Genomic DNA, 12,145 nt, shown 5'->3' with positions numbered 1-12,145 from the left:
AGTAGATATCTGAAAGTTCCAAATATGTGTCATAATAGATTATAAAGCGAAATTCCCACTTCCTGAAGCTGTGACTGTTCAGCGACGATAGCGTGACGACGACGGCGTGACGCGACAAACCTGGAATGACAACACAGTGCATCACGCCACGAGCACATAATAAGTTTCCCAAGGTATTACCCAACACAGACCACGGAATCGACGTAAATATAACGACGACTGTATGCCGTCAATCATATAATGAAGCGCTAAGATCGATGACAGAAGAACCACGAGGGAGTCAGGGTCACGAGCGACTATTTAGTGCTCCGAATTGATGGGCATCTTGGGTAGCTGGGTCGGCGTGGATGAATGGGTGGATGAATGGATGGATGGACGGCGCGCGTCGACGGTGTTATCGCCCATGGACTCTATGCTGAATATCCCCAATACGCGGACGGCGAGGATGCGTCTGGAGTTGCCATATAATTGCTAAACTAACAAACAAACATGTGTTTGTACAAAAGCACAAACATTTTTGAATAGCTCTGACGAACGCTTATAGCACACATTTCTCAAAATGATTCTTAGTATGATATATAATGTTATAGTACATGAGTGAGTTAATTTTTGTGGTGATGTGTTTATTGTAGGCTGATACAATTGCAGAAAGAAGATGGGTGGAGATATGTTTCACGAGAAGGCCAGCATTTATCCTACGTTAGATTAGTATACGTCCTCAATGGTTGCTGGGGCGCCGGTGATTCCTCAGCACACGTCATTAAAGCTTATTAAGCTTAATTACTTAAAGCGACACTAAATTCCAAATACTAAGTCAACGTGGGGCGTTCAAATACCACTCCAGAAACCTCGCCACGCCTGTTTCGTGCCAGGAAAAGATTTTGTTTGCGAGAAAATTGCATCTTAACGGTTCTAATACCTTTTCAAAATTCACATCTCCCGCCACCCTGCCGGGGGAGTGGTGACGTTAGATATGCCATCACCACGCCTTGCTGCTGTCAGTAAGTAAAAGGGCGCCCGCCGTGACAGACGGCGGTAACGAGCCAAGACAGAGCGGCGCATTCGCCGCTGCAGCTGCTTTGTGGTCAGGTGGCCGAGACCGTTCGGGCATCCCACGGCATCGCATGGAAATTGAATTCTCCGCTATGTGCACTTTGTGCGAGTGTCGCGAGCCAGCAAAACCAGCGCAGCGCTGCGCTATAACTACAGATACGCGAAAGCGGGGGCGACGCGGAGTCAAGCGAAAACAGAACCTTTAGATCGCCCACGTCGTTGTCGGGGTAATTTTTCATAAATTCTTTTTCTAGAAATGAAATAGAACTGCACAAGCAGCATTTTATTTCGTCCTATAATACAATACAAGGATGTTTTGTGCAACAAGTGGTTAAATACTAGTGACACAATTTAACTGAGGAATGCTTTCTTCATGGCGTATGTACTTGAAGTTCGTGGTGGAATCTAATCATGCCTTAGTGTTGTTATGCTCCTGCCGCACCGGTAAACGGCTGAGGGTGTCTGCAGGAATCAACGTCTTTCCTGGCTTGAACTGAATTTTGTAGTTGTAGGCGCTTAGCAAGAGGGACCAACGCTGAATCCCGGCAGCGGCCATGGCGGGAACAGGCTTGTCAGGGCTGAAAAGGCTCAGAAGAGGTTTGTGATCTGTAACAAGCGTGAAATGATTCCCGAGCAGATATTCCCGGAACTTTGTAACCCCGAAGACAACTGCCAATGTCTCTCTTTCAATTTGCGCGTAATTACGCTCAGCAGCTGAAAGCGTTCGCGACCGGAGCCCAATTGGTCGATCTTGCCCATTTACTCTGGGATATAGCACTGCGCCGACGCCACTCGACGACGCATCGGTTTCCAAGATAACCAGCCTACTTGAATCGTAGTGCGCCAAGAACTTAGCTTCCTCTACCAGCCGCTTTGTTGCTCGGAACGCGTTATCTTGTCTCGCTCCCCACTGCCAGCGTGTGTTCTTTCTTAGCAGTTCATGCAGCGGCTCTAGAACAGTAGCCAAGGTTCCCAGAAATGAGTGGTAGTAGGTCACGAAGCCCAAAAACGCCCGTAGTTCCGCAACACCAGTTGGCTTCGGCATTTTCATTATTGCAGCAATGCTGTCCATCTTAGGTAACAATCCGTTCGTATTTATACGATGTCCCAGAAATTCAACTTATGCTTGTCGGAACTTGCATTTCTGCGGATTCAGCTTGACACCGTGTTGCCGGAAACGTCTGAAAACTTACCGCAGCGTCTCGCAGTTGCCGCGTTTCTCCGCGACTACTACATCGTCCAAATATACTTGAATGCCCGGAATGCCTTGCAGGATGCCGTCCATGCGTCTCTGAAAAATCGCAGGAGCAGAGGCTACACCAAAAGGTAGCCTATTAAAGCAAAACAGGCCTTTCGGAGAGTTTACGACCAATATCTTCTTCGTTTCCTCGTCAAGCGGCAACTGACTGTAAGCATTCTTCAAGTCGATGGTGCTGAATACTTCACCACCGTTTAGGTTTGCAAAGATATCCATTATTTTTGGCAATGGGTACTGCTCCGTGACACATGCAGCATTTGTGGTCACCTTAAAATCGCCACACAACCGAATGGAACCATTCTTTTTGATAACGGGAACCAAAGGCGTGGCCCACTCTGCACTGTCGACAGGCGAGAGAATGCCATGCTTAACAAGTCTGTCTATTTCATTTGACACTTGCTCCCGCATTGCATACGGCACAGAACGTGCTTTGCAGAACCGCGGCATCGCATTTTCCCGCAACCGCAAATGGACTGCGGGGCCATCAATTAGCCCTAGACCTGGCGTAAACAAATCGCCGAACTCCTCTAAGAGTGCGCTAACCAAAGTACTGTCGGGGACATTTTGCTCACCGGAGGTTTGCTCGCCGAGAATGCTGAAGACGGGCCTTCCGCTACGCTCAAATGCGCTGATGACATCTCGCCCGCACAAGTTCGGGCCATCTCATTGAAGTATGGTTAGAGTTGCATCTAGGGTCTTTCCCGCGTACGAGACCGGAAGTTTCAGCTCACCCCTCACGGGAAGCTTGCCAAGAAAGCAGGACAACTGCAAGGACGTCTCGCGGAGCGCAGGCCAGGCATACCGATGCTTGCAGTATGTTTTCCACGTAATGATGGAGACAGGCGATCCGGTGTCCACTTGCATTGTCAGCGGAATTCCGCTCCAGCAGAGGGTGCGAACCACAGGCTCGACCAAGTTTACCGACGTAGTGTACAAACTCAGTAGACAAAGTTCGTTGCCGTCGCTCTCTGAAGAATGCTCCTCACAAAGGGCCACCCCTTGTTTCCATACACACATCTTAGCTAGGTGCCCTTTACGTCGGCAGCGAAAACACTCCGCCCGGCGAAACTTGCACTTTGCTGCCTTGTGCTTAGTGCTACCAGAGCACGGGCAAACGACGTCTTCGCTTGGTCGAGAAGTGGTCGGATGAGTCTAGTGGTAATACGGTTGACCTTGCACCTTGCTCCTCACGGCACGGACGTCACCATAATCCTGTGATCAACGTTGAGAGCTGCCATCTCTGCTGCTAACGCTATATCTTCGGCTTCTTTCAGCGTCAGCGAAGGTCTGGCCAAAAGCTTCCGACGAACGCCGGCATCACGTAGACCACAAACAAGTCTGTCTCGTAGCATCCTGTCCCCCGTGCCTCGCTAAAGTTGCAACTGCAGGCCTTCTTCCGAATTTCCACAATGAAGTCCTTCGTTGCCTCGTCGGGACGCTGGCATCTGGTGAAGAACTTGTAGGACTCCGCTATTTCGTTGCCCTGTGCCGCAAAGTGCTCTGCCAGCAGTTCAAGCAGCTTCTCGTAGGTAAGTTCTTGAATATTCGCCGACGCGCACCGTACCATTATTATGCCGACTGTTGCCGTGCTTAAGGCTGCCGTTAGCAGGGCTCGTCGTTTCTTCGAGTCGACGATGTCGTAACCTTCAAAGTAGGACTGCAGACGCACCTGGTAAGCGTCCCAACTGTTTTCCGTTTCGTCGAAACCCGGTGGTCCGGTGTGGGCCGCCATGGAGCAGGCACGGCCCGGTGGTGGGCAGCCTCGTCGCCACTGAAGTAACTCGAGAAGCCGTTGGCAAAGAGCGAACGCTTTATTAAAGGTTACACGTGTCAGCGGCGCATGCTGATTCACAACAGATATGATTTACCACAACAATATATTACACGTTCGTCAGGCTTTGGTAGCCGGCAAAATTGCGCGCATCCGCCCACTGGCGTGATACATGCGCCGTTCGCAGCCCCGCCATCCATCGCGCACCAGGCCAATAGCCATTCCGACGAGTGGCATCGTTTGCTTTGGACCAGCCGTGATAGCGCCGCCATAGGGGAATTCGATGCAGCGTTGGGGCGCTCGAATACTATGTGCACCAGGAATAATCATGCCTTTTTCATTAAGCGGCCTGGTAAGGAGGAAAAGGGCCGTGAAAGTCCGGTACATGCTTGAGGGCGTGGTGCGTTGGCTCTCGAAATTGAATGCTCGTGGGGAACATGCTTTTCAAACGCTGTTTAAGCGGATGCGACCTTAAGTGGGTGGTCTGTTGCCGCCATGCACGAATCTTACGCGTTCCGCCCGTCTGGAGCGCATGTCGCACGTCAGAAACAGAGGTGAGGGTCGGATTACGAAGCGGGAATTCAACGAGCATCACGAATGTGAGCATATAGCTAGCTATCCGTTCAAGTTAGACAACTCGGTCCACTGGGCCGGCACAGGTTCTTTCATAGTAATAATGCCCTGCCATGTATGTATGCATGTCATGAATTCGTCATTATTATCATGACATTCATGGGGGTCATGGCTTGAAGTATAGGTATGCCGCGGCATGCATTCGTGGCATCTATGCCACCTGTTTTTTGACGTGCATGGTATGACTGTCATTATTACCACAAATGCATGTCATGCCATCCGTATCCAGAATATATCCAGTTCATAAACCATAAAGGTCGCCTCAGTTATGGAATTCGTTACATTCAAAACATGTCAAATCAAATCAGAATATTATTATTACATCGTATGCAATAATAACTGTCATTATCCGTGTCATGACGTGACTGTTAATTCCAAGTCCATTTTCTGACACGTCTTGTCAGGATATTCATGGCATGAAATAAATGACATCGTTTGCTTCACCTGAAGGACCTGGCATGCAGGTCAGGACGTCAATGTCAATTATGACATGAATAACATGATGTGATGGCGTCGGGATTGTTCATATAACTGGATACGCACCAGAATATGTGACGAGACACGGGCTCATAAGATCACATGGCATGTCTTACTCATACATGTCTTGTCATTAATGTCATGCCTTAAGGTACACTCATACAATAGATGCCATTAATGACATGACACGCATGCCATTCATGTGATGGCCTTTACGTAATGTCAGTATGGTCAGGTTATTCACGCATGCCATGTCAATGATATCCAGTTATATACCAAGTTTAGGAGTGTACCACAATGGCATCAAGTCATCCATACCTTTGTCATGAAAAACACGCAATGACATGCTTCTCATGTCATTCATGTCATGACATAGATGATGTTTCATGAAATATGTCGGTCGTACCCCGATATATATTGAGTTATAATGAAACGACAGCGACGATATCATGTAATTCATACCAGTTATCTCATAACGCACACGCAGCGACAAATATGTCAGTGATGTCATGACTTGTGTATTTATGCATACATCTCACGCGCCCTAAGCCTATGCTGAAATACAGGGTGTCCCAGCTAACTTAGAGCCATAGTTTAAATATATGCGAATGCCACGTATCTGGACACAATAAAGGTAATATTGTTTGCCATTGCTCGGAGATACTCAAATTTTTTTTTCATTTCGCCGAAATAGATAATTAGCTTTAAATAATTATTCGCCTTCTAAAATATTATAATTAAATAAAAGGCCTCAATGTGAAAATTGTAAAGCAACATGAAAAACTCCCGACACAGCTTTCTGTTGCTCAGTACATGCTACATAAAACTGTTCTCTTCGAGCGTGAGAGATGCCAGCAAATACATGCAAAGTGCATCAAGTTGCCAGTCGCGCAGCAATTTCGCTTGCATTTGCCGGCTTCTCCTAAAATATAAAGTCCATCGTTATCTTTATATAAAAACTTTGGCAGCCAAATGTGCCTGTTAAGTGCCTGTAAAAACAACATAATACAATTTAGAGTGCGTCAGTGCTCAAAAGCCGAACGAATCGGCGTTCTTGCATTAACCAGCCGTTAAACTCACGCTAGCTAGATAAAAGGGGAATTTCTATTTTATAGTGGCATATTGTTTTGTTCTGATGGAACTAATTTAACTATGCAATGGCCATTTTCACTGGCGAGATATTCACTCGAGGCTCGTACGGCGCAGGTTGCTCAAGCTTTAATATAACGATCAGAGTACTTGTCCTAATTCATTCGCATTCGTATTTTCCACCTAGTAATGTTTCCTTTTGCCGGGCGGATCGAAACAACATTAAATAGCAACTTATGTCGCGGTAGAAAATAAAAATCAACTTTAAATTCTGGCCTGAGACCATAGATACTCCGTATGGGTAAAAGCAGTGGACGGTGTTGCTGGTACAAATATCGGATTAAAAGTTCAGTTAAATACCCGTCATTTAGCTAATTACAGCGTTGCCTCTCGTGTAATGAGTTGCATCCCTCAGACTCTGCAGCTAGTTTCATGACTTGGCAGCTTGCAGTGATTCTCCTAAATATACTGATCTGGGGTCAATTACAGGTATGCCGCAGGGAGAGCAGAGTGCGTACACGGCAAGATGGAAGGAAGCAGCGTCTTTCAAGATAGGCGATAACATCTTCCACACTACTCCCTATCCAGGCAGTGGCGTCATCTTGGCAGCGGTCTTGAGGAGAAACCTTAAGATCAAGTAAGCTCGGAAGCCTATTGCTTCCTTTTGTCTAAGCACACGTCTGCCGAAGTGTCTCGATATTGTGGCGCCAATCATGCGACATACCAATAAATCTTATGTTCTTTTTTTGCTTCTTGAGAAAATATGTATTGAAACATAACGACGAAGGTAGCGTTAGGATTATTTTATTCAGTCCATAGTGTCAAGCGTGGTAACAAAAAATGTAGTTCCACGCAATTTCGCAAAAAAAAGCGTGACTTAGCCACTGCCAAGCAGGTAAAAAAAAGTATTCACGGGTGAATACGCAAATCCCAGCCACTCGTGCATACAATACAGCAAAGCTCTAGACGTCATAGAGGTATGGTGTTGCAGGAACTAAATGTGCCCAGTACCTAAGGTTAGGTTATGGGGCAAAGTTACCCGCCGTGCTTACTTAGTGGCTTTGGCTTTGCGCTGCTATGCACGAGGTCTTGGGACTAGCGCCCCCTCGCGGCGGCCGCATTTTGACGGAGGCGAAATGCAAGAACGCCCGCGTACCGTGCACTGCGTGCACCTTAAAGAACTCTGGGTGGTCCAAATCAACCCGGAGTCACTCACTACAACTTACATACCTCATAATCAGATCGTGATTATCGCAGCTAAAATCCCAGAAGTTGTATATATATATATATGCTTGCGGACTAAGGCAAACGCTTCACTATATCCAATGCAGTAACGGAACATAGCACTTATACACATTATGACTCACGTTATGTGCGCTGCAGCCGCGCATTCGGACGGCCTGGTCACACAACGGCGTCAAGGCTGCACTGCTGGGTGCCACGTGTTGCCAAGAGAGCTGCACTATAGCCATTGCTAGAACATTCGGGTACAGTTAAGATGTGAAGCCCCGTTCAGACTAAAGGATTTCCGGTGGGTGGTAACATCACAAAGAAGAAAATCCGGGTCACGCGTCATGAAAAAGCCTTCCCACAGACAATGTTTCTTTTTTTCCCGGTAAGTGAAGTTACCGGGAAAAAAAGAAGAAACATCGCTTGCCTTAAGACAATCATGATACAGGAATACGCACAACAGAGGGGATAGGAACGTAAGCGCATCTCGGTTGCAAACAGTGTCAACCATCTTGCAAATTGGCGCATGCATATTCGGCTGTGGCATTGTCAGCGTGTATATTTGCTGTTGCTTTGCGTGTTTAGGCCCTGCGTGGCGTGAAGTCAGACAATCAAATTTAATGTGTGCATGAACGTCATGGAAATTAACCTATATACGTCTAGTATCCTACACGCAGTACACTTCTTTTGTGCGCAGAAACTGCTGACATTTTTAAAACATGAAATCCGTTTAGCTCCTGTTGTCGGCGACCTTCAAGACACCTTGACCTAAAATTCAACGCCGTTATAATGGCACTCAAACGAGAAAATCCGGGCAAGTTGCAAGAACAAAACGAGATCATCCGGGAAATCCGTCAAAACTTTAGAAAATTCCGTCTCTGGCCACCAACCCTCTCTACAGGACCGCATCACATACGCTAGTTACTGGCCAAACAAGTTACAAAAATGTATGACTTCCGAGTTCTTCGCAATGTTTGTTCGTAATATCACTCAAGCTCTAACTTCTAGTACGCTGAAGTTATATTTGTCATTGCGAATAGCGACGTCTAAAAGTCATATAGAAGGCATGTAGACTTCATTGTCATCTTTTGGCGCTGAGACAGGGTGGTCTGGCGCTGAGACCGGTGGTCCGTGAGCTCCACGGTGCGGGTTTGGCCTCACCTCGAAAGATGGCGCCACGCTGCGTAGCGCCTTGTTCCGGAGCTTTTCTTCTTCTAGCTGGGCAGTGTGCTTTTTCTCCCTGGCATCTTTCGTCGCCTGTCGTGACGCCTTCAGCCGGTTTTCTTCTTCTAGCTTGGCCTCCTCCATATGAACCAGTGCACACTATGGCGTGGTGCGGTGCGGTGTGATGGATCTGCCGCTGCGAACATGCACTACACCCATTGTAACGTTGTGGCTAATGTCATCTCCAACCAATCTGCCTTGCCGGTTGCCATATTGTGGTTACATCTACTCTCGATTACCGGAGAGCAAGCAATTTTGTACAGAACCTTGATGTTCCCATCCTGTATTCGGAGTGGCATAGAGATTGTCATTGCAAAATTTGCTAAGTGTGTAATTAGGCGGTTCCGCGTATCGACAGCTTCAACATCGGGGATCTGAGGACTTCGTGCACGGTGCCATCTCACAGGAGAGAAAGTTGCTAGAATCGATTCAAATACCATTGATTGTTGCCGATATTGTGGTTACCTATTTATAAGGAACAAAACAAAATCAAGACAAAGTGGAATCTCAAAGTCACTTTGACTTTGGTTATCATTGTCACTATCATTGCATCGCAAAGCTTGGCCTGCTGCTTCAGCCGTAAATCAACTCTGCTGAAGTAATTTTGAAATTATGGCAGCAATCTTTCAATTACCAATGTAATTCAGAGGTAATCGTGTATAACTTCAAACGCCAAAGTACTGTTACAGTCTTGTGAGACGCTGATGGTGTGAAACCGAAGAGGCTGTTAAAAATCAATATATAGAAACCAAACGAAATGTTATCAATAGTGAACCCCTTTCATAATTAACAGATATAAACAAACACACATCGAGGAGCGTAACTGCACCAAATCATTGCCCTATACTATACTGCTATATGAACAAGAAAGCGCATCATTCGCTCATTACATATTTTCTTGGTGCGGATGCCAGCACTGCATACAACCTCTATACGTTAGCGAGTGATAAAACCAATCCGCTCGATTTCAAAGACCTACAGCAGCCGTATATCAGAATGCTTATATATATAACTAATCGCATGCACATAGAGCAAATATTATTGGTTGAAAACAATAAACTGACTTGGCTCATCCGACGAGACTGTCATTCCGCCGGACAAACAAACAACTTGCTCCCACTGCAAGGAGGAAACTACCATGCGTTGTCAGAAATGTGGCCTCAGAGTTCAGGCAAAATATTTTAAATTTTCTCGAACCGAAAACGGAAGGCATTTTCTTAGTGTCCAATACGTAGGACTGCTCAAAACTGGCACTTGCAAGACAGTTTTCTATCAATAAATTGCTGATACTACATTCCAAAGTCTCTGATCGGCTATTTAACCAGAAATATTTTTAGAAACTTAGATTCTTTTAGTTTAGGTGTATGTAGTTAAGATATCCTTGAGATCAACGTACTTCTTTGCTCGAAGTGTTAGTATACGCTGAAAAGTGCTTTCAGCGTAAGTACGAGCTATAGCCGAAAATAAGGGCCGATTGGTCTCAAAATAAAACATATTCCTTAGAAAACATTTTCTCATGGTATTAGTTTCATCCAAAGCTAATTATTTTTTTTTTACATGATTGCCGTTATCTGCTAATTTCTCTAACGCTGCCCCACTTTCTTTTATCCATCTCCATAGAATTTCGCCGCTTGGAAATTGAACCAGTTTACAGCAGAGGTCTTGAATTCCTTGTCGTCGTCAAACCGTTGTCCGCAGAATGGCTGTTTCAAATGCAAGAGAAAATAGTGTGTGGGCGCAACGTCGGGGTTGTAGGGTGGGGAATCAGAAAGTTAGGTACCAAAATCTTAAATCTTCTCTTTGGTTCGGGCACAGGTATGAAGACTCGTGCAGCGGTGGCGTAGAGGTAGAACACCCGCCTCGCGTGCAAGAGGTCCGTGGTTCGAATCCCGGTGCCGCGCAATTTTCCACCGGATGAAAAAAAAAATCCGCGTGTTGATAAAATTGCATAAACAGGCCTGGAGTGTGGCCTGATCCCGGTGACCAGAACTGGTAACGCACTCCCTCACCAGAGAAGGATTGGCCACCCTGGTGCAGTACTTAGCCGCAACCTCCTATATGAACACAACAATCAAACCCCGGCCCTCAGTCCCCAGCAGCTGCGAAGCAACTGACCACGGCGGCGGTCCGACCTGCGACGCTGTAGAGGATGCTAAGAATCCCTGGCTCCGGACAGGCCGCCATTGGAATATGAACCTGGCAACGTTTAACGCTAGAACGTTATCTAGTGAGGCGAGTCTAGCAGTGCTATTGGAAGAATTAGAGGGCAGTATATGGGATATAATAGCGCTCAGTGAAGCTAGGAGGCCAAAAGAAGCATATACAGTGCTCAGAAGCGGGCACGTCCTGTGCTACCGGGGCTTAGCGGAGAGACGAGAACTAGGAGTCGGATTCCTGATTAATAAGAATGTAGCTGGTAACATACAGGAACTCTATAGCATTAACGAGAGGGTGGCATGTGTTGTTCTGAAACATAATAAGAGGTACAAAATGAAGGTTGTACAGGTCTACGCTCCTACATCCAGTCATGATGACCAGGAAGTCGAAAGCTTCTACGAAGACGTGGAATCGGCGATGGGTAGAGTGAAAACAAAATACACTATACTGATGGGCGATTTCAATGCCAGGGTAGGCAAGAAGCAGGCCGGAGACAAGGCAGTGGGGGAATCCGGCATAGGCACTAGGAATAGCAGGGGAGAGTTATTAGTAGTGTTTGCGGAACAGAATAATATGCGGATAATGAATACCTCCTTCCGCAAGCGGGATAGCCGAAAGTGGACGTGGAGGAGCCCGAACGGCGAGACTAGAAATGAAATAGACCTCATACTCTGCGCTAACCCTGGCATCATACAAGATGTGGACGTGCTCGGTAAGGTGCGCTGCAGTGACCACGGGATGGTAAGAACTCGAATTAGCCTAGACTTGAGGAGAGAACGGAAGAAACTGGTACATGAGAAGCCGATCAATGAGTTAGCGGTAAGAGGGAAAATAGAGGAATTCCAGATCAAGCTACAGAACAGGCATTCGGCTTTAACTCAGGAAGAGAACCTAAGTGTTCGAGCAATGAACGACAATCTTGTGGGCATCATTAAGGAGTGTGCAATAGAAGTTGGCGGTAACTCTGTTAGACAGGATACCAGTAAGCTATCGCAGGAGACGAAAGATCTGATCAAGAAACGTCAATGTATGAAAGCCTCTAACCCTACAGCTAGAATAGAACTGGCAGAACTTTCGAAGTTAATCAACAAGCGTAAGACAGCTGACATAAGGAAGTATATTATGGATAGAATTGAACAAGCTCTCAGGAACGGAGGAAGCCTAAAAGCAGAGAAGAAGAAACTAGGAATTGGCAAGAATCAGATGTATGCATTAAGAGACAAAGCCGGCCATATAATTACTAATATGGATGA

The 12,145-nt window shown here is 46.4% G+C and overlaps 1 protein-coding gene across 2 annotated transcripts in view; it reads left to right on the top strand.

Moving 5' to 3' along the window:
* The window catches only part of LOC126540908 (uncharacterized), a 314,198-nt gene that overhangs the window by 202,479 nt on the left and 99,574 nt on the right, over positions 1–12,145 (top strand). For both annotated transcript variants that reach the window (XM_055076072.2, XM_055076073.2), the window contains exon 3: positions 6,771–6,918. In XM_055076072.2, coding sequence (XP_054932047.1) covers positions 6,771–6,918 — 148 coding nt within the window. The remainder of the gene's footprint in view (positions 1–6,770; positions 6,919–12,145) is intronic.

This window comes from Dermacentor andersoni, chromosome 2 (assembly GCF_023375885.2).
Source record: "Dermacentor andersoni chromosome 2, qqDerAnde1_hic_scaffold, whole genome shotgun sequence".
Classification (NCBI taxonomy): domain Eukaryota; kingdom Metazoa; phylum Arthropoda; class Arachnida; order Ixodida; family Ixodidae; genus Dermacentor; species Dermacentor andersoni.
Note: the sequence above shows the minus strand (reverse complement) of the source record. Positions and strands in the feature narration are given on the sequence as shown.